The 23,036-nt window shown below is 36.3% G+C and overlaps 1 protein-coding gene across 1 annotated transcript in view; it reads left to right on the forward strand.

Moving 5' to 3' along the window:
• ARHGAP15 (Rho GTPase activating protein 15) overlaps window positions 1-23,036 on the forward strand; it is a 609,081-nt gene that overhangs the window by 526,404 nt on the left and 59,641 nt on the right. Inside the window, exon 13 of the mRNA XM_054562678.1 lies at window positions 21,327-21,432. Within this exon, the coding sequence (XP_054418653.1) occupies window positions 21,327-21,432 (106 nt within the window). The remainder of the gene's footprint in view (window positions 1-21,326; window positions 21,433-23,036) is intronic.

Genomic DNA, 23,036 nt, shown 5'->3' on the forward strand with positions numbered 1-23,036 from the left:
CAGTGGCAAAGGCATGGCAGAAGTGCTCTCAGCTCAGTGCCCTGCTCATAGTGCCAAGCAGCGGAAGGACCACCATTTTGCTCTCTGCAACTGCTGCTGCATTTCAGGCATTGCTAGGAGGCTGAAGTTGGCTGCAGCTGCCAGAGCATTGTTCTTTTTTTAACCCATGTGATAGGTATCTTCAACAGTGTCAAACAAATTTGTAGAGCTGGTGATTAGTTGCCCAAAGAGCATAATGTATGCATTATTAATTAAAGAAGGTAAGTTTGGCTAATTGTCATTTCTATACAGTAGCAGTGCACTAAGATACATTTTAACAATCTATAAATAATTGATAATTTTTTTTCTTTCATCTTCCTTCCTAGTTTGCATAAAACTAATGACTTGGTAAATGTTACTCACTTCAAAATATTCTACCGCTTCTATGAAAATTAAACTAACACTGTAACCTCAGCAAATAAGGATATTTTTTTCCCTTTTATTGCAGGTTTAAAAACAAGATAGGAAATACAACACTTGTAACAAAAATGTGATTCTCTGAAACCCAAATGAGAATCATAAATAATATAAAATCAGCATTACGAATGTAACTTCAATAAGTAGAATTGACTTTTATATATATATTCCAGAGCCCCAAAGTCCTGGTTGTTCAGCCTTCAAGAGCCTAAAACTATGACCCAAAGGATACCTTCCATGTCCGGTGCTGATGTTTCAATACTTACTAATAACTACATGAATAATTCTTTAAATCTTGTTGGCAGAAGCCACAAAATTTTTCTCAAATGGGTTGTTTGAGTGTGGTTTCCGTACGCTTTGTTAATTTGATTATAACACCTAGCTGGATCCTTGTAACAGGAGACTTACTGCAGCCAAGGTATCCACTCCTTTTTTGAGGAGTTCTCTGTTATTTTTACAAACCTACAATCTGCCAGTCTTGTGTAATAGCACAAGAGCTTACTCTCTAATTTTCAATGCAACTGAATACATTCCCAGAGTTATTGATGGCACTATAATTTTGCGTTTATTTTGTTTGGAATACATTGCGGTTTAAAAAATTTTTTTAAGAAGACCCACAAACTGAAGTATTATTGGCTAAGTGACATATTGTTATTTAAGCCTTTGTCGAGTCTTACATATGCTTCATTATGATAAAAAACAGGTTGTAAGGACCGATTCTGTGACCTTTTTTTCTCATTTTAGCCCTACTGATATGTCACCCATGGCAACCTTAAACTGATTTTAATAGAGTCGATCCTATTATTCATTTAAATTGAGGTGCAAGAGCACTTAGACCAAGGAAATTTGCATTCAGCAAATGGGGATTTGATGAGCAAAAATGATAAGATATATGTTGTATAACATGGCCTATTTTGCTAGCAAATAAACAGCTCTTGAAATTGATAAACTTCAGAATATTTTATCCTCAAATGTTTATACATAAGTGATTAAAATGCATTAGCAATTCTGCTTTTGGAAAAAAAAACACATATTGGGAAAACAACACAGTTGTGTTGCTTAAATTTGTAATTAACAAATTTATTACTAATTCTGTTCAGTTCTTTAATATGCTGTATTCCTGAAGAAGAACATTAATACACAATGGCAGAAAGAAGCTAATTTTAAGACTTTGGAGAAATGAATGTCTTTTAATGCTGTGTGTTTCTCTTATCTACATGCCACATTATTGTAATAAGTACATTCAGGAATAATTTCTTTTCAAATATTTTTACAAATCTTGCTCTTATTTGCATGCAAGTAAGTTGTCAGCTTAAATCTTTGAAATGCAAAATATATCTCATTTCTATATTTCATCAAGGAGCCTTTCATGTTTAATAAATTACAACTTAGATCCTCCAAGACTTTGTTTTTCATTAACTAAAAGCAAAAGGATACATTTAAAATCTTAATCACAACCTGCAAGGGTATTTGCATGTTGCTGATATTTGTCTTGATGGGACTTTTAATATTTGCAAACTAATCAGGATAGCAAGGTTATAGCAATAATTTCTGAAGACAAAAAAACTTTCTGCATTATTTTCTCTATTATATCGAAGAAGGAAAGTTTTTTAAAAGTTCCTGTGCCTTAGCTCCAATTATCTGTATGTTTTTTTTTTGCACATACTCCTAAAGATTTTAATTGGAGAAATGGCCATATCTCAGAAGCACTATCGAAAAATGTGTAGAAGAATGTCACATCTGGGTTCGGGCTAGTCTTTTATTAGTGCTCTATCAGCATGTATTGGACAGAATCATTAACAACACAGAACAAGCAAGGTACACCTCCCACTTCTACCACCCCAATAACCGCCAAGTGGTACTGCATGCATAGAGATGTGAATCCAGGAAGAATTGAAGGATACCTCCACTCTCTGAATTTAACCCCAGTTTCGACTGGAGGTAAGGGTATTTCTGGGTGCTTGGGGGTTTTTTCTTGTTTTTATTGTTTGTTTATTTGTTTATTTTGCCCAAACCTCCTAGCTGGTCTTCCAGAAAATCTTCTGGACTCTGAAATAAGATCATCTCATCTGAGCAGAGGCAAAAAAATCTTGACAGCATGATATCCTTGCTGGGGTGAGGGACAGAGTCCCATGGCCACAGCAAGACAATGTCACAAAAGAGGCAAACTTCTGCTGAACTTGCTGCCCTGAGACCTTCGGTTAATCTTTTGCTCTAGATGGAAGATCAAAAAACCCAAGGCAGTCTTAAAAATATGCAGCTAATGTCATGCAGTTAAACTGATGTAGCATGCATGTTGTTTTGCAAGCTAACAGGTTAAATATGGCTTTGCTTTAAGATTCCCATCAAATTTCGTTTTTATAGAGAAATCTCTGAAAGCAGAAGGGGTTGAGGGAGGGTGAGGTAAAAAGAAATAAATCATTGTAGTCTCAGGAACAGTAATCCTTGTTGAGGATTTTGGCTGATTGATATAAATAACATCGTCCCCGCCATCTGTCCGAAGAGGGACCTTTCCAGTCAGTGTTAAGCTGCAACGGCAGAATAATTAATGAATGGTGTCCTTTGTGCTGGTAATAAAGACAAGACAAATTATGTTATAATCCAACTGCTGCTCATTTGTCACAGCCAAATAAAATGTCAAATAAAAGTGAGGGGGGCACTGTGTTTGTTTAATGGACTGCAAGCTACCTGTTTCTATTGTTGACAGGCAACTAAAGTGTAAGTTCTGAACACTGTAGGAAAGCAAAACCTCCAAACAGAATTCACATTTTGTTGAGATGGGGGTGGGAATGTAGGGAGACTATGGGGGAGGACTGACAGATAGACACTGAAGTAAGTTTTAATTAGAGAGCTACAATACCACCCGCTCCTCTGAGTTAGTTGGTTGCGACTACAGTGCAAAAAAAAACGCTGCCTGGAAAGTCCAAGTTCAAAAGACAGACAAGCGATTTGCAAATCTGTAAGAATTTGGTAGGGCTCTCATCTTGCATTTTCAGGATAGACACATTTATCCAGTTGCTAGGAAAGCCAAATAATGAAAACATAGCTGGGATTTAGCAAGTTCCACTGGGAATTACCTATGATAGAGGGCAGGGCTGCACTTCCTCAGAACATGCTCCTGCTGTAAAAATTCACAAACCTGGCATTCATACAGGCATCTGTCGCTTGCTCTAATGCCAGTTCATAGTATACATACAAACATCTGCTTCCGTGCACAAAGGGATACAGAGCGCTTGACAGGTCTGTGTTAGCAGGGTTCGCAATGCCAGTTCTTTATGCAAAAACCCTAATGCTTCCCGTCAAGCCATTAGAAGTGATACAATCAGCCCAGGCCCCATTAAGCCATCAGTGTCCACCTGTGATAAAGATGGCCATTTGTTTTCTTAAAGCCCACTTAATGTCTGCTTAACTCAATTTGTCAGGAAATGTAGAACAATTTCCTCACAGCCTGAAATTTGGTAGTGGTTCAAAGTCAAAAGGCCAGGTCTAGTCCTATTCAAATGATATAATAAACAGTCTTCAAATCGAAATCTCCCTTGAGGAGCTGATGTTTACTTTAAAAAAAAAATTATGTTAGCTGGAAAAGAATAACATTTGCATCCTTTATTGTTTTTTTTTTTTAATTTCTAAAGTCCTGGAATATGTCTACTAGTGAAAAGGACCATTGCTTGATTATATGAGAAAATAACTTTATTCTCTTTTTAAATTCAGCCAGACATTAAATTGGTTTTAGAAAGAAGAGTCTTTGCAAAGCATCAGTTTCTTCCTAGAGCAATCACTTCCAACCTCTTTAAGGAATCCCATTGTAATATGCACAAACTTTCTTTTTAGTCTAACTTCATTTAACATATTCTCCATATTGCTTACATGTCTAGCCATTTGCTGGAGATTGATATTGCCTTTTTATATCCCATAAAAGAGAAAATTAAATAATGGTTTTTGAAAATATTTTACTTTAAAAATGATATTAATCAATTCTTGAATAATATCATTATAGGTTGACTTTGCCCCTGTCCGAATTCATTTTGAATCACGTAGCCAATATCCCTGAATATACCTATCTGGTCTTTCGGAGGAGAAAAGGAATCAGGAGACATTTCTAAGATTGACCAACAGGGGGCTCTCTTAAATGTTCTAGATGTACTTGCTTCCTACTGCTCCAAATTTGTAGTCCATACAGATCAGACATCAATTTTGAATAACATTTTTTAAAAAATTAATTTTTGGTTGTCCAACAACTTCTACATTCAAAATGTTTAATTTTTGGTTTCTTGTGTTTTTGATTAGTAGAACTGGGAGCTGACTTCTGATGCTACCTCTCAAGAATAATTTCAGCTCCCTATACATATACAGTGTGAGATGAAGAACTAATTATCTGGATAATTTGATCAAAAGATATTAATTAGGCAGCTAATATGTACAGAAAAATTGAGGCAAAAGTGTAGAGATATAAATTATCTAGATACTACCTCATTTCTCAACTCTTCACAGGTAGAAAGAGCATTAACAAATGTATCTTCCAAAACAGAAGAGAAATTGATATGACTTAAAGAAGTTGGTGTTGGAATAAAATGTGTGTTTCAATACAAGGTGAATAGCAGCCTATTTTTTTTACTTAGAAATATTATCATACAGTCTCATCCATGAACTAGTGTTATGTTTACAGATTTTATTTTCCACACTTCAGAGATTTAGTTCAATAGACAATATAATTCCCTAAGAAAGAATTTGACTGAGGAAGAATCAGAAATAAAAATATGGAACTAGAATATGTTTATACATGGCAGTGCAGGATACTTGGTCTTTCTTTGGGTTGCAGATATATATATTTCTGTGGCATTTTATATGTTCTGTACTCTCCCTGGCAGTACACTATACCCACTGTTTTTATCCATGTGGAGAAAGTGTCAAACTCTGACTTCGCTTTCTTGATTAGGGAATGTATTCACTAAATAAAAGATTAACTACAACAAAATAGCTAGAGAAAAAGTCAAGTATGTCATTTTCCTAGAAATAGTTTAATCTGTAAAAAATAGTTTATTTTTCTTGCATAGAGCAACTAAAGGTTGCCACCTATACCAAATACAGAGAATTGTTTTTATTTTCAAGATTATACATACTTATTATGAAAAATTTGGAAAATACATTTTGCAAATGGGAAGTCACCCTTATTCTTATCACTGAAAGCTAACTTATCATGGTCAATATTTTGGTATATTTTCTAGCAATAATTTTAATTAACTTCTTAGCAGAGCTGGAATTATATGGTATCTAAGCAATTATACAAACTTTAAATTGTCTCTTTTAACAGATCACAAAAATAATAAATATTTATTAAATCTAACTTGAACAGAAAAAGAAAAAATTAAAATCATTCTGAATTTTATCACCATGTTTTGAGGATATTTCAATCTGCACATTTTTCTCTAGCCTACTTAATTTTAAAACATATAACATAGAACATTTATACATAATATTTATCATTACTTGATTTTTCAGTCTTTAGCACTTTAATTGTCCCTAAATTCAGTTTTGAAAATACAATTAGTATAGAAATAAAGCATTTTTACCAAAGATTCTTAGCAATCAATGGGAGTAAACATTCTACTGTTCTCTGAAGCTTTGATTTTTAAGAGGGAGAAAGAAAACATTTAGTAACTCTCCGATGCAGTGTTGTAATAATGGTATTTGCTAGAGAATGCCAGAACTAAATAAGCCAGTGATCATTTTAAATGGTCAGCATATGTTCCCAGAACTTTCACCTGAATTGTGAAGAGTAGACTATAAGGAAACCATTTCCTGGTTACTGAGAATGAAATGAAAGCCGGAGATAATCCAAAGGGGCCTTCTGAGTTTGGGGCCCAAATGAGTAAAGAAGATACTTGGTTTTGTTTATAATGTCTCTATTCTTGAGTGACAAATTTTGATTAATCACTTGCTAGTTTTACATAAGCCTTCAGGTAAACTTTGCAAGAAAATAGTGTTACTATCAATCTTTGAATAGATGAGAGTATCTTTCTGCTGGCTTAATATGCAAAAGATAATTTAAGTATGTACACAGTTTGGGGTCACAATCCCCCCCCCCATAAAGAGAAGATATTGTTTTGTTTTACCTTAGAATTTAGTAAGATAAGTCCCAGGAGCGCCTAGTCATTTACTTACTTAGTCCTGTTTTTGTTCAAATATTTGTAAGATAGTGCTTAATCTTCATCATTTCAAAGTTTTGTCAGAATATATCAAAATAACGTATCTCCTCAACAATGTGTTTTGTTAGAACCTAGCTATTATTTTTCATTCTGAAATAGTTTATCTTTAATTTGGTCCTTGATTATTATACATTTTTTTCAAATATTCTGGTTTCCCCAAGTATACTTATAATTGTAGATAACCTCTCAATTCTTTGACTTCCAGCATGGCTCTTCCCTATCAAATGATAGGTGTATGTGTATGTGTGTGTTCACATTCTGGGGACACTTCTCTAGTCTCTTTTTTTTTTTTTGCCATGAAAATATGGCCCTTAATGCAAAAATTATTTTGTTTTGCATTTTTATTTTTCACGCTTTCTTCCCTCACCACCTATCCCATTATCATCTTTTCCTAGTACCTTTGTAACTTTTCATCTTACCCTGATCTCTCTTTATGACTTGCTAATCCTTTTCATTAGACTCCTTGATGTTCAATTTCTATTAAAGACGCCGAAATGTTTCCTAATTGACTTGTGATCATTGTGAGAGTTCTGTATTTATGAGTATTGTTCTCTTATCCTAAATGAATTTCTCCTAGGTCATGCATTGCCAAAAATTTTGTTATGTTTACTCATCTCAAAAGGTAGAAACATCGCCAATGTTGCCTTTGCCCTCTGCTTCAGTTCTAGTCTAATTCTTGTTTTGAAGCAATACCCAGATGACAAATCGATAACCACAGCTCTTAATTTTTATCTAACATATTTATGGTCTTATAGCCACACTGTCATCCAATTTTCTCCTGCCATATTCTTTAACACACTGCACTGCACAAAACATCAGAATTTCAAAAATGTATTCCTAATAGAATTTTGCCAGCTCTTCCTGTGCTTTAAACTACAATACCTGTGGTGATACGTGCCATTATCAGGGCATCATTTCTGCTATCCACTCACAGCTTCAAGGTCATTTTATGGAAATTTTTATCTCTAAATTATCGCAGGTAAAGAAGTAGCTTCATGTATAGTTAGAAGGGGAAACAATTGGCAAGAAAGGCAGGGAGGAAAGTATTCACACTGCTCGAGAGCATTAGCTGTGTAGGATAGTGCTGTCCAGTGTTCCAGGCTGGCATAGACCTTGGGTTTTTTTGTTCTGAAATCAAGTAGTTGAAGAAAGATAAGGATATTTCTATCCACTTTCAGAAAAGCAGGTTTTCTAGTTCAGCAGTTCAGTAGCACAGCTGGTCCCACCACTGGCATTTTTCAGTTAAGTTCAATCTGTCTTGAAGGAAATTACTCTTAACTTTTTGTCATCATGTTGACTGTCAGCCCCTGTTTATGTTAAGAATTCTAGCCTATTTTCTTTGTCTTCAAGCATATTTAACAACAAGTTCCACAAGGTGGTTTGGGTGTTGCCGACCGGATGCTATTCTAAACCAAAAGTCAAGATTTATATCACCTCTTTTTTAGAGAACATCACATTGAAAGTTTGCGTTCAAATTCCCCCTTGGAGTGTGACCTCTGCCTATGACTTCTTTACATTTGCATCTTTACCTGGAAGTGGTAACAGACCTCAGAGGAGGGTATTTATTTTTAGTCCTGCCATTTGCAAGGCCCTCTGAGCTTTTACAAGATGCTTAGAATCACAAAATGCAAATCAATCATTTATCATAATGATACATTTCAAAATATTTTTCCTTTTGGGTGGGTTTTTTCCTTTATCTAAGCTACACCTTGGTTCTTTATAAAAAGAATTCTGTACTTTACATCATAGAAAAAAGTTTCTATTGGCTTGAATTGCTGGGAAGGAGGTGTGTGAATGGCCCGAAGTTATACATTTGCAGAGGAAATATCATCCAGATGCTCAAGTCAGCTTTTTCTTGGCAGGCAACTAAGAACCATACCGAAACAAGGTTTAAAATTTTTAACAAAAGAATTCCACAATCTCTTACCTTTGGAACGAACATTAATTAAAAGAAACAGTCATATCCCCCATGATCAGAGTTTAACTACTATTAATCAGAGTTCACCACACAATTAACACTTTGAACTGATTAACAAATGGAAATCATAGCAAAAAATGTTGAGGTTAGAATAGGGTATGGACATAATCTGTTGCCCAACTCAGCCCCTCCTCTTTTTTAAAAAAAAAATTAAGCACTCTTAATGAATTGGGCAGATTTTGTTTTCGGTGAGGTGTTTGCCATTACATATTGCACATAATGTATGGCACTGTTAGGAGGAAAAAATTGGAGTCAACGTGGCTGAGAAGTTAGGTCTGCTCTGTAGCACTGTGAGATTGTTGACATCTGCCGAGGCTGGAGCGCTCGGTGAGCAGGAAATGGGGTGTCACTCTGAGTGGTAGTTTACCATTATCCTGGCATCCTAATGAAGTGTCTGCAGTGCACAGAGCTTCTGGATGGCATCTTAACGCACGGCTAAGCAAAAGCACTTCTCTCCCTGTCACTGTCATCCATCTGCCTGCACCCCACTGCAGCCAATGGGATGGAACCATGCTACAATGTGCTATAAGCCATTTAGAGTTGCACATTGCATAATCAGTCCCATCAAATATGTAAAAAATGGCTATTATTGGTTATTTTCCTCAAACTCTGGCACCTGGAGTTTGATACATTAAAGTTAAACTTTTCCAAGTGCTGTTTATGCTATTATTTTCCACTTCCCCCCACTATCTAAATGGGAATGAGTTGCATCCTCATTGTCTTAAGTTCTGTTAATGAACTGAAAGAGTTATATGAATATTCATTTAAAAACTTCACTGTATATCACACTTGGTGACTTCATCAATTTACAATATAAGGGAGTGACCAGTTTCTTTGAGATATTTGTTTTTAAGAAAAAAAACAAAGAATAAATTAAATCACAGGTTCATTATTTTCATCTTAGAGCATGTTATTTACAGTGATAGTTTGAGTTTTTTCAATAGATTTCTTTAAAGACACAGTGCATTTCACCAAGTACATTTGCATTTTAAACTAGTACTGTCAACACTGGATGATTACAGTTGGTGCTTTAAGATTATCTTCAATGAAATTCAAATGCAGTAGAGAGGAGGATATCTGTTGTTAGGTGGCATAAGTAGAGCAAGATGTGCGTGTAACCCTTTTGAAACTTCTAGATAGACCCCGCATGATTCTCTAGACATGGCTGCGAAGCAGCTGGGCACTCATGGCCAGAGCTGAATGGTTAAGATGGACACGGAGCTGAGAAGAAGCTTTCTGTAATAGGGGCAACAGCAGTCTGCTAAACTGGGGGTGGGGGTGGGTTAGGTAAACAAGAGGGCATAACATAATTTGGTTGCATCAAGAATTTTTTCACAGACATTAAAACTATGGTAAACATAACAGCGGGGAGGCGTGCACTGCAGCACAGTGGGAAGCTTAAAGCGTCTGCCCGCGCTGTGCTTGGCTCCAACCACTGCTAGAACTCTCCGACTTTCATTAGCACTCAACAATTCACCCAGTTCCCCCAGAAAAGGACGGAAATCCAAGCAGCAAAGCCCTGTACTAATTATTGTAAATACTCCCAGGTTACAGTATTTGGGGGGCAATAATGGCAGGATGGTGTTCAACTAGAACAAAAGAGACATTCTGAATTTAAAAAGAATAAAGAGGTTTGTTTGCTGTTTGTGTTCAACCAGTGTAGCCTTTCATTCCATTGGTAAGGCAGTGTGTTGAAATACTAGATGATCTCTTTACAATAAAATTGTAGGTGATCCAACAAAAGTGTGTACAACTCCTTCGGAGCAGTAAAAGTACAAGTCAATTTCACAAATGACTCCTCCACCACCACCTCCTCACCCCAAATTTATGCAAGCATGTCTCACGAGTCTCTGAAACAGACACTGTTCCCTTTGAAGGAAATTTGTTATAATACAAAAATTAATGTGGAACCAAATATGGTAAGGTGGGCAAATCAATGCGCATCACTGCAAAATACTGCATGTCAGGGTCAAGCGTTTATTTCCCATCCCTGCAAATAATAGAGTTATCTGAGAAATATTGGCTTCTCCAAGGGAAGAGTCATTTTCTATTGATGCCCAGAAACATTTAGAATGGTAAAGTTTTAAAAGTGGAATGATAGGCGTTTGTTCTTGCTAAATCTAGGCTTGGGAATCCGGTTTCTTTATTCACGTTCCCCCCAGCTGCTGTCAGCATTATAGCACATCAGCTTTCCTTCATGTTTGAATATTTCTCCAGAATTCATTTGCAAAAGAGTCGAAGCAGTATTAAACACCACATCCAAACCTCTTTTAAACACACAAAGAAATGGGAAAACACATCAGAACTAGACCATTGAGAAAATCCTCCTTTCAAATTTACTGTCTGCTTCACATGCTAGTATGAAATAGCCCACAAAGTCCCGTTTGTGATCCATTTGAAACAATCTTGATTTGCTTAAATTGTCACATTTTTCTTGCACATTTCTTCCTAAATGCAAAAATGGCAAAGAATTCTCTTCCCTCTTCATTATAAAAGTGTAGAATTTCTGGCTTGTTTATTCCTAATGGAACACTTGAGAAAGAAGAAAATATATAAATATCTCTTTCAGAAGATTAGTTGTCTCAATCTTTTTAAAAGAGAGTATTTGTTCATTTCTTCCCTGTAGTAAACAAGCTGGGCTTTTCATTGTACTTTTCCATTGTCAAATTAATGCATTTCACTTTACTGACTTGGTTCCATTCTTCTAAAACATCCTACCTTTTAATATTCTTATTTCTTCTATACTGTATATTAATATATGTCATTAGGATATAGATAGTTAGGAATAGAACCTAAGCAGTTTTTTAAATAAGTATGTTGGAGGAACCTTCTACTCCATTGTAACTCAAGAAAACAGAATTTGAAAAAACTAACCATCTAACATAATAAAACCAGAGTTTACGCCTCATGAGAACCTTTTTCCAAGTTAAGAATTTCAGTCAAAAATGGCATAAGTGTTTTTGAGTATTTCAAATCAAAGATCAGAAATTTTGTCTGATTTACTGGTAAATATTTTATTGACGAGGTCAAGAACAGAAAAAATTCTGGTGACTAAGACAGAAGAGAGAATAAGCATTCAAAAAAGTAGATGGTTTATCCACTTCAATTTCTAAAGTCCTATGCAGTCCCATTACAAAGTGTGGAGGCAAGTCCCTTAACTATAATGAAGGTGCGTCTGTTCGTTCACCCACCATATATGTGGTTCTTCAAAAATTATATTAAGGATGTTAATGAAAAATGGCTAATATTTTCAAGAAACTATAAAGAAAAAGAGAGAGAGGGAGAGGAAAGCAAGCTGTGGCAAAAAACCTGGGCTCAGCAGCTTTCTGGGGGAAATGGTGAAATGTGACTATGTGATTTATAATGAGAAAAGGTATCTACAACATACAATTTTCTACCTAGCTGCAAATAATAATTCATAGTGATGTCCCTTCCAGATAAAAGACCTTTGCTATGTAGGACCCATGTGGTAAAATGATCATGATAAATGTCAGACCAGTGCAGGTAACGGCTTTACAAACCATTAAGATTAGCTGGCTCTTTTTTCCGATGATAACAGTAACCATGCTGTGACTCTATGTGGTAATAATATCTCAGTCCTGATAAATGCCAGAGCCAGGCAGAGGTGTTTATCATTCCCAGTTCAGAAATGCTGACTAAAGTTGCCACATGTTGCCTGTTTTTCTTCTTTTACAATAGTCTCACAATTAAAAAAAAAAAAAGCTGAATCATAAAATTATGTTATTCCCCATTTCTTAAAGGATTTGATGTTTGTGCTATTACCTCTCCCTGCTCTCAATGCCACTGTGCGGCCACATCGAAGGAACCGCCCAGAAAAACAGTTCGCCGAGCTGCCCATTACCTCCTCTTCATAGGCGTTTTAGTCAAAAGGAATAGTTATGGATAAAGTTTAATGTGCTTTCTTTAAAAAAATATTTTTAACCCAAACGAGAGGGGGAGATATTCCTTAGTTAGCATTTGTCTTAATTGCATGACAGATCCTAGTTATTTTCAAGTGAATTTTTTTTAATTCCCTTTACATTTAATTTGCCTACCAACAGAAAGAGATAGACACACATTAGAAATTTCATATGTAGAGAAGTAGTTGTAGGGTTTCCACCCTTGTATAATGCACAAAGATAATCCTTTATATAAAGAGCTATTTGAGTATTGGAAAATAATTACTGGGTTTTGATTAGAAAAATGTCAAATGACTCAAAATGCTAAGCCTTTTTTTAAGCCTGGAAAACTACACACACACACACACACACACACACACACATATATATACACACACATACATATGAATAAATGTAGTTTAATGAAAATTCCCACAGGAGAACTAAATTTCAAAGAAATAAACTAGTGAGCTTTATTTTCTCAGCACAAACTATGGCCTAGCAGTGAATTTGTATCATTTTTAAGTCAAAGAAAGGTACTTGGCCACGACCACACCTCCAAAATTATTTTGAAAAAGCAAATTCTATGGAGGACAGTACGGCCATGCTTTTCCTGGGAAGATCGCTGTCAGGGTGTCAGCAATTCCTTACTCTTTAGTTAGACAAAGAGTTTGCATTGCTGCAAGATTGAGGAATTTGGGTCAGAGAAACAGTTTTAGGTTGCTGAATTTCAGGAAATGTTATCATCCTAAAAAGCAATACCGTTTATAACAAGTTACTGAATGTCTAAAATGTGAACACTTACCCTCAATGTGAGGACAGTGCACTAGCAGTCACAGAATAAGATAAGTGAAAAAGAAAAGGTGATATTTTTACTTCCCTGAATGCATTTGGGGCTATATGAGGAAGCTAAGAATAGTAATTTGAAGGCCTTCATAAATTGATTAAATAAAACTTTACTTTTGTTGATTTAGTATTCATTGCATTTCTCAATTCTTTTTTCTGGGGGGGGTATAATATGCTGACACCTCAGAAGCTTCTGTGTTTAAGGATCATCCTTGAGGATCCCTTCAGTCAAAAGAAAGATATAAAATTCATTGATACTTACAATACATCTTAAACTTAAACACCCCTTATGACACATTTTGTATTCTGTCTGCCCCTCTGGATTATAAAATGATAGAAGACAGGAACCAACTCTGTTTGTATCTGTCACACGTGGAACATAGGCCTTAATATATTTGTTTTCTTCAGCTACGCAAACATATATATTCAATATTTCAAAATGATTTAAGAAATAAACTTAATTCTTTTAAAATAATTTTTGAATTGTGTATTGCCAGAGAGTAGAAGTAGAGGCAGCGAGAAATAGAGGTGGCACTAAAGATTAGCTTGGCTCCTCCCAGCCTGCTCTGGACGAGCTAGCTCCTCCAGGACCGGGACGAGAAACACCTCCGCGTGCTTGAGCTCTCCTCACAGGTTAAGGAACTCCAGGGACTCATGGCGGCCCACTGGTCAGAGTAGTTTTGTTACTAACATTTATTAGTTACAAAGAGTTATTTCCATTTTTTAAAATTCTCTCTGAAAGGGCTTCTTTATTCAAAAATCAGGCAAAATATTAACATCTCCTAGAAGGACAAGCTGTGGATACAAGAGAAGCCTATTTGCCTGGGAGGTGATTAGCTCTAATTCGCAAGTGATTCCCACCAGAAAAAGAAAAAGGTCTCACCTGAGTCAATTAGATTCCGTTCCTGCTGTATCTTCCCTGCCCTGCAAGTCACATACCTCTGTTCTCAAGTTGAAATGTTTTGACATGGATTCTCAACACCTAAAGTCAAACGTACCATCACCAGCACTGAGAATGTATCTTCCTTTTAATTAAATATAAAGTATAGCTTCTCCAGCTTGGAGATGGGTGAGGGGTACGGAAACTTGAAAAAGCACAAATTGCCAACACCAGGTTAGCCTGAAGACCATTGTTTATAAAACAATGTCTTTTTATCATATATTTATCTGCTTAGGAATTATGACCAACCACTCTTCAATAATGGACAGCAATCTATGTATTTACAAAACTATCACATAGTGTGGACAGCTTCTGTTTTTAGGAAAGAGTACTAAAAAGTAAAATTTATGGCTTCATATGATTTTGGAAACAGCCTTAAACTATGAGCAAACATTCATCAGGGCCAATACAGAGGATGATTTGAAAGGTTTTAATTTAAGGGTACTTACATTTAATGAGCACTTACTATATTTATGTACACTGAAACATTTAATTCTACTAACATTCCTGTGAAATATGTATATGAGTTTATTTTGGGTTTTTTTCAGTATTTTTAAGTAAGGAACTGAAAACATCAAGAGTTCAAGCAACTCTCCCCAAATCATATCGTGGAGCAAGAATTCTAAGCTAGTTTTTGGACATCTCTGCAGTATACTGCTTCTCGTACTTATAACATGAGTTTGAAGTATATGTCTATTTGTATCTGTATATGAGTCTTGCATTTGCCCTCAAAGTATCTCTTCCTAGAGTAAACATAATTTCTTACATTTACTAGAATAAATTCCTAGAACGATAAATGCTAGGAATTTATCAAGTAAGTGTTTTCATTCCTTGGAAGATTCCTCAATACCCAACTCAAGTTTTACAAATCAAAAGGCATATCCTCAAAGATTTGTAACCAGTTGCAAGGTACACTTACAATGTTCTCTGAAGACATTTATTCCTCCTATAAGCCAGGACAGTCTCTAACTAAATTCTGAAATGGTCGTGATTCAAAAAGTATAAGCCAGATAGAACTTACACTGCTTTCTTCCAAATGTAGCCCTGACATATAAATGACGACCATTTTTCCTACAAGATGTGTTATACGTTCTGGAAGAACTTCCAGAAGCAGAACAGCTGTGATGCCGCTGACCTCCTTATGACAAAGGGGTACCATTGTCCTTTAAGGATTACAGATAAATAGAATGAGTATGCCCCTGACACACTGGTGACAGGAAGAATTCGGTCTTTTCTTCCTCTGGGAGGACCTATATAAGAAAGCACAATTTATTTTGAAATATGATTCAACATGTGGCTATAGATCAGTTAAGAATAATAAATGGAGGAAGGATAAGGCCAGAAGAGTGTCCAGGGGTCATTAGGCCCAGGGTTCTGCACTGCATAGAACTCTTTCCATCATTGTATAACTTTATCTTATCTCTTTGCAAAAAGGCTTCGGTTGTAAATATCCTTGTTTTAGTAGCAACATTTCATGCAGATAAATGCAAATGTAACCATCGTAAGCCATATTTTTTAAAAATGTGTCCTCAAAACCATGAATCAGGGGAAAACTATAAAGCCACATCCTTATCATAACGTTAGAGGCTATTTCACATCGTGTAAAAGATGTTAGTTACTTCTCTAAGTAGCCTGGAGTTGTTTTTGAAGAAGCTCATTTACAACAGAGTTCAGGGTAGTTTGAGAAAATGGGGCCAGGTGGGTGAAAAGTATGCATCAGTAAGCAGCAGATTACTATTTTAATGTCTACATGTTCATTATGTATAGTTTTACAGATCCTTTTTTTCACTAGTATATGGCGAAAATGAAGTCTTACAGAAAGTTTTTATATGCAGTTGTGGGTTCCCAGCTTAGAGTTTGGAGAAGCTATTGGGATATGGGTGGGGAACTAAAATAGAGGTATTAAAGAGCATAGGGTAGATTTTTTTTTTTTAGTAATTTGGAAAAAAAGGTTATAGCAGACGTGAGAGAAGGGGAAAGAATTACTGTGTTTATTATTACTGGGAAGATTTCTTTAAATTGATTTTAGAAATGGAGAAAGAGAGGAAGAGAGAGAAAGACATCAATTTGTTGTTCCACTTATTTATGCATTCATTGGTTGATTCTTACATGTGCCTTATCCAAGGATTGATCCCACAACCTTGGCATATCAGGTTGATGTTCTAACCAACTGAGCTACCTGGCGGGGGCCTAGAATGACTTTTATATAAACCTTTTAGTATACAATTTACCCAAGAGGTTTTCTAATTTCAATGTAAAAAAAGTTGTTTCCCACTTTAGTTACAATGTAAAAAAGTCAGAGATATCTCAGTGTTCTCAAAACTCTCAATATTTCACAATAATGAGAAACCATATGCTGAAGGAGCAATATTAATAGAAAATGCTGTCTTTCACATGCTCACTGAATCAATTGAAGACAGTTGACACATCTTTAGTAAGCCGCCGTGTATGAATCTTAGCTCATTAACCACTCCTCTATTATGTATGCGATTCCAATTCCTAATATGACACATCAATAAACCAGATCTGAAAAGGTGTCATTTCAATTTTAATGTTTCCAATTGTATTTTTAGACATTCCTCCACTTAGAAGTGTTTGTGTTATTTCCTGATCTTACGAGCTATGGAAGAGTGGGCGTGGTATTGATTTGAATGGGAAACCACTGCTTTCCTATTACCTTTTCAGCGATTTTGTTCTGATTATATTGTGAGAAAATGAATTGTCCCTCCTCGATAATATTTCAGCCGCCTCTCAGCCACTGTCTGGTTCCCTTTCCATGTAACCACACACATCTGTGTACCCCAGTTAACTGTCCAACTCTTCAACTGTGGGTGAAAGTTGCCAAAAGAAAAAAATATTTCTATAAAATACACTTTATGTAGGATGTTTCCTATAGGCAGATATGGGAAACACCATACACTTTATAAGGATCCCTTCATGGAACTGACGACTCACCAGTCAGGTCACCAGTCTCCTAGCCTTTCACAGCGTATTCAGTGTTGTAAAATGTCAGCACGCCAGCGCAAGGGCATTGTTACTACTGGCGCCAGCTCAGTTCCAGCGCGAACACCTTCATTTTGAATGCTCACCTGATAGTATGATTGTTGCTGAAAACAAAGAGTAAACCAGACCTAGCATGAGCCTCAAAAAAGGTGAGGGCGGGGGGAAGGGGTGAACATGCATAAAGAACTTACTTTTTATTAGTCATTGCACCAGGAACATTACATACTATCTTGTTTAATCTATAAAACTGGCCTTCTACATGTTATTCAGAGAAAATAAGAAGCTTGTCCGAGGCTACACAGCTAATAAAAAGCTGTCACAGAATTCAGACGAAAGTCTGTCTATTCTAACACATTTTCATGTCTTTCATTTGTTCACTTAGTCTTTCTTCATTCATTCAATCCACTGTATGCTAATGAAAGGACTTCCTAGCTTTATAGGAGAATTCCCAGTTTAATGACAGAAATTAGTAGGCATTCAAGCCATGGCAATATTTTTTTAACTTTTTAAATTATAGTTTACATTCAATAATATCTTGTATTACTTTCAGGTATATAGCCCAGTGGTTACAGAGTCATATACTTTACAATCATTCCTCCTGATATAGTGCCAACTGGCACCATAAATAGTTTTTTCAATATTATTGACTATTACCTAGGCTGGACTTTATATCTGCGTGACTGTTTTGTAACTACTAATCTGTACTTCTCAATCCCTTCACTTTTTTCGCCCATCGCCCCAACACCTCCCCTTTGGCAACCATCAATCTGTTCTATGAGTCTTTTTTCTATTTTATTTGTTCATTTACATTGTCTTTAGATTCCACATGTAAATGAAATCATATGGTATTTGTTTTTCTCTGACTGACATATTTCACTTAGCATAATACCCTCTAGGTCCATCCATGCTGTTGCAAATGGTAAGATTTTGTTCTTTTTTATGACCAAGTAATATTCCATTGTTATGTGTACCCACAGCCTTTTTATCCACCTGTCTATTGATGGGCACTTGGGTTGCTCTGAGCCATGACAATATTATGTGAAATGTTGGATGAACAGAATGTTCTAAGTGCAACAAAACACAGAAGAAGAAGAAGTGACTCTGTCTGGGGAAATCCATAATTATTTTACCTGGTGGTTAAACAGACATAGTAAAGTTTTAATTGCTGCCAACACACCATGGCAATGACCTTGCAAATTCATATATTTTCAATTAAGCAACCCCCACTCTTTCCTGAAACTCACTCTTGACTGGATTATATGTTCTCTAAAACTGAAGTTTGCTGGATATGACCATTTGGATCATTCTTTGCTCCTCATCTCTCCAGCTTCATTTATGGCTGCTGCTTCTGTAGTCCTCAATGTCAATTGATACTTTTTTTGAGATCCTGACATTGACTTGTCATTACAATGGTCAGAGATTTCAGTAAAATTAGAAAGTTCTTCTCTCCTCCCTTCTTCTGCCCTCTACCACCTTAAAAAAAAAAACAACAACAACAATAAGTATACTTTATTCAGGACTATTGCAACAGGTATAGGGACTACTGCTATCGCCACTGCTATTATCATCTTTATCGATTGAACCAAGTGGTTCATCAGATTCTTGGGTAAATCCTATTACTAGCATGGGCTATATATCTTTGCATATATATATTTGTGTATAATCATTCGTGTGTAGCATTAGCTTCCAACGGTTAAATTCAAGGTATCCAAGTATCCCTAAGAGCTCTGTCCTGGGTACATTATACCAATTTCACTCTCATTTTTACTGACTTATTTTAGTTCTTTTCATGAGTTTCTGGTATCCCATAGGCTTCCACTGGTCTTGTGAAACATCACACTGTCTTAGTATCATTAAGCTATAAGGGGACTTTTTACCCTTTTGGCAGAAAGATGAGATCTACTGTCTGCTATGATGTTATGACTAGCTTTTCTTTCTTTCTTTTTCTTTCTCTCTCTCTCTCCCCTTTGTCTCTTTCATTGGCTGTTGTCCAATCCATATTATGTTGGAACTCTTCTAAGAATAACTGCAATTTTGAAAGCTGTGACTGTGGGAGGTATTATTTATAGGCCTTTGTGGTTTTAGAAGGAAAAAAAAAAAAAGCTTCCAAGCACAGTTCTACTAGGAAGACTGCCCCCATCCCAGTTTGGCCAAATACCATCTTCTGCGGGATATTTTTCCTATAATTTCTTATTTTTAAAAAAGTAGGGGTTTTTTGCAATAGAGTATTTGAAGAAAGCCTGCCAGTTTCTGAACTAACTCTTTCTTATTTCACTTTATTAAGTTTATCTACCTAATAACAGGTGCTCGCAAATTGGGCTTTAGGAAGCACATGATATTAGGAACTATGTTTGGATTTAGTATAAGAAAACCACTCATAGAGGCTTCAGTAAACAGAGCTGGGTTAAGGAAACCCAGAAACAGAGTATGGGACCAATCTGACTGCTCCACAGATTCAGAAAAGTGTCTTCTACCCATGTGTTCCTCTCTGCTTGGCCTCAGTTCTCAATGTTATCTCATGCTGTAACCACTCTGCATTCAGAAGAGCAGAAATAAGAAGGCTAAAAAGCTAAATGAGCACCCTATACATGACCCCCACCCCAGGAGTCCCAAATAACACTGTGGCTCAGTGCCAGTCTAAGTTACATGCCCACTCCAGCAACCAAGGAAGCTGGGAGGTGAACTCTTTTAACTGGGCATATTGCCATTTCCTCAGCCATGGGATTGTCTTGCTAAGGAAGAAGAGAATGGATATTGGGTAGGTGTCATCTGGAGCTCCAGGCTGCAAGTTAGAGATGAAAGTATAGAAAGGAAAAGTATCTAAGTCAATATTCATCAAGCGTTTAAGTACAATAAATTATTATAATTCTATACCCTGGTTAAAACTATGGTAAGATGAATTCCCTAGTGCATAAGTAACTTAGTTTTTATTATACCATCCATGCCCATAAAGGTAAAAAAAAAACCCCAAAATGAAGGAAAATAATTCATGTGACATGCAGTTTTGAAGAACAACTTATTTTTTTAAATGTATATGACTAAGTTTTATCTTTCCATTTTTATTTGTTTCACTTTCCTAATTTATAGAAAAAAACAAAATGCATTACTGAGATAGGATAGCAGAGTGTAATAAAAAATTCTTTACCCTTCCACAAAATGGAGCAAACAGAAGAATATTGGTAATTAAGTGACAATGTGTGTCCTTTTGTGTCTGTATCCTTTTGCTGCTATAACAAATTTTCACAAAGTCAGAGGCTTCAAACTACAAAAATTTATTATCTCACATTCCTAAAGGTCAGAGGATGGATCAGTTTCACTGTCTTCCTTCTAGAGGCTCCATTTCTTTCCTTTCTCCAGGGTTAAGAGGCTGTGGTCCTGATTCACTCCTTGGTCTGTGGTCCTTCGTCACATAGCCTTTTCTCTTTCTCCTTCCATTGTCACATCACTTCTGTCTCTGACTCTGATCCTCTTGATTCCTTCTTTACTGCCTTTGTGTTTGCACTGTGCCCACCCAGATAATCAGGCAGAATCTCTCCAATAATCCCTCATGGAATCACATGTGCAACGCACCATCTTCTACAGAAGGTAACATATTTACCGGTTCCAGAGATTAGGAATGGGCATCTTTGGAAGTTCATTATTTATCCTACCACACCTTACATAACAGTAAAACACTTAGATTTGGTTCAATAGCTAAATCAGCACCCTATACATCGCCTTCCCAGTAGGCCCACATCACACTTTGACTTAAGTTTCAATGACCAATGTTAATCAAATGGCCACACAAAGCGCACCGTTGCTGCTTTCATAGTACCATAATCTAATTGAGAGTCAAAATGAAGAAACTCCATGATAATGTTGAGTACACCTATTCCCCTTGACTACTAAGAAGGACTTTAAGCTGCTAAGCCTTAGCTCAAAACTCGCCTAAGAAAATTCCCTCATGTACCTATGAAATCTTATTTTTTCTAACCTTTGTTTTTATTTTATTTTTTCAGAAAAGCAAGATAACAACACAAGAATTGAAACTGTGAAGTCTCTTGTACAAAAACTCCCTCCACCAAATCGTGACACCATGAAAGTCCTCTTTGGACATCTAACTAAGTAAGTTATAAAGGTTTCTGGTTGTGTCATCACGTACTCATTTCCTAAGCAATATTGAATTTCAGATCTTTAAGACAAGAGTTTCCAAATGCATCTATCTCAGGTTTTCCCCTCTCGCTGACCTAAGTCTTCTTGCAGAAGTTGGAGAATGTACTAATGGTAGGAAGGAGAAGCTACACAAGGAACTTCTGAGTGAATTTATTTTTCCTGGTCTTTTCTACAGAGATATTTGCTGATTGATGGTCAGAACTGTAGCCACAGCCCTGGGATGGCCTGTCTTTACTTTGTTAATATAGTATAATAGGAAGAGCATGAGATATTTCAGACATGAGTCCAAAACCTCACACTGCCATGTACCAAGTGGTAGGACAACAAATAACTTACTTAAAGTCTCTGAAATCTTATTTCTTTATCTGTAAAGTGTTGACTCAGATTAATAAGATGCCATCCCTGTAAACAGCTAAGAGAATAATATCCCAGGCAGGAAAAACAAACAAACAAACAAACCAATGTAAAATCGCATCGGATCCAAAAAGCCTAATGTATTTGAAAAGCAGGCCAGGATGGCAAGAGCCTAAAGAATTAGGCTGATGACAGTAGGAGTTGGGGTCACAAATCTTAAATGGGTATCAGATCCTATAAGGTCTCATGGGCCACAGTAAGACAATTGTATTCCATTGCAAATACAATGAAGAACAACAAAGAGTGCTAAATTGGGGAAGTATGAAAGATCACACTGGCTGCCGCTGTGTGGAAAATGGATTGCGAAAGTAAAAGCAGGAGAACCTATTAGGAGGCTACCCCATCAGTCCAGGCAAAAGATCATGGTTGCTTAAGTGGAGTCCTCAGGGATTATTCTGGAGGTAGGTCAGCTTGGATGTGCCTGGTTGGGATGCAGTAGGGAAGGGAATGGGGAAATCAAGTGTGCCTCTTAGGGTTTGGGCTTGAGTGAATGGAGAAATAGGGAAAACTGGAGGAGGAGAAGGATGAATAAGAACTGAAGAATGGAGAGGTCCATTTTGGACATGTTAAGTTTGAAATGACTGTTCCTCATTTGCCCTCTGTTAATGCCTCCCTCAGATAAGGCAGAGCTCAATACGAGTGATGAGGTTTTGGCTTTCACCATATGCATGTAGTAATGTTGAAGTTTGATAGAGTTTCAAATATATTGGGCAGCTTTGCTTTTGTGAGATGAAATCTCCTTAATCACCCATTCCTTGGGTCAGGACATTCCTATAGATTATTCAACTAGTTCATTACATGAATTTTAATTATAAATGTAATACTTGGAATTGTACACACAAAAACTTAAACAACAGTGGTGAATATTTCATTAAAAAGTAAACATATTGCAGGGACTCATGGACAGAGCCAGGGGGGAGAAGCTGAGGGAGGGAAGGAGGGAGGGAGCAGGGGAAAGAGGTGGGGGGGAGGCAGAGACAAATGTATTTAAAAAGTAAATAAATTTTAAAAAATAAATAAATAAAAGTAAAATTTGCCCACTAGACATTCTTAGCCTGCTGAGTGGAAGTAATAACACTTTTGTATATATCCTTCCAGATCTGTTTCTAAACATATGAAAACTCATGTGTATCATTGTTGAT

This window comes from Pteronotus mesoamericanus, unplaced genomic scaffold (assembly GCF_021234165.1).
Source record: "Pteronotus mesoamericanus isolate MK-2021 breed Mesoamerican mustached bat unplaced genomic scaffold, CSHL_Meso_final scaffold_651, whole genome shotgun sequence".
NCBI lineage: Eukaryota > Metazoa > Chordata > Mammalia > Chiroptera > Mormoopidae > Pteronotus > Pteronotus mesoamericanus.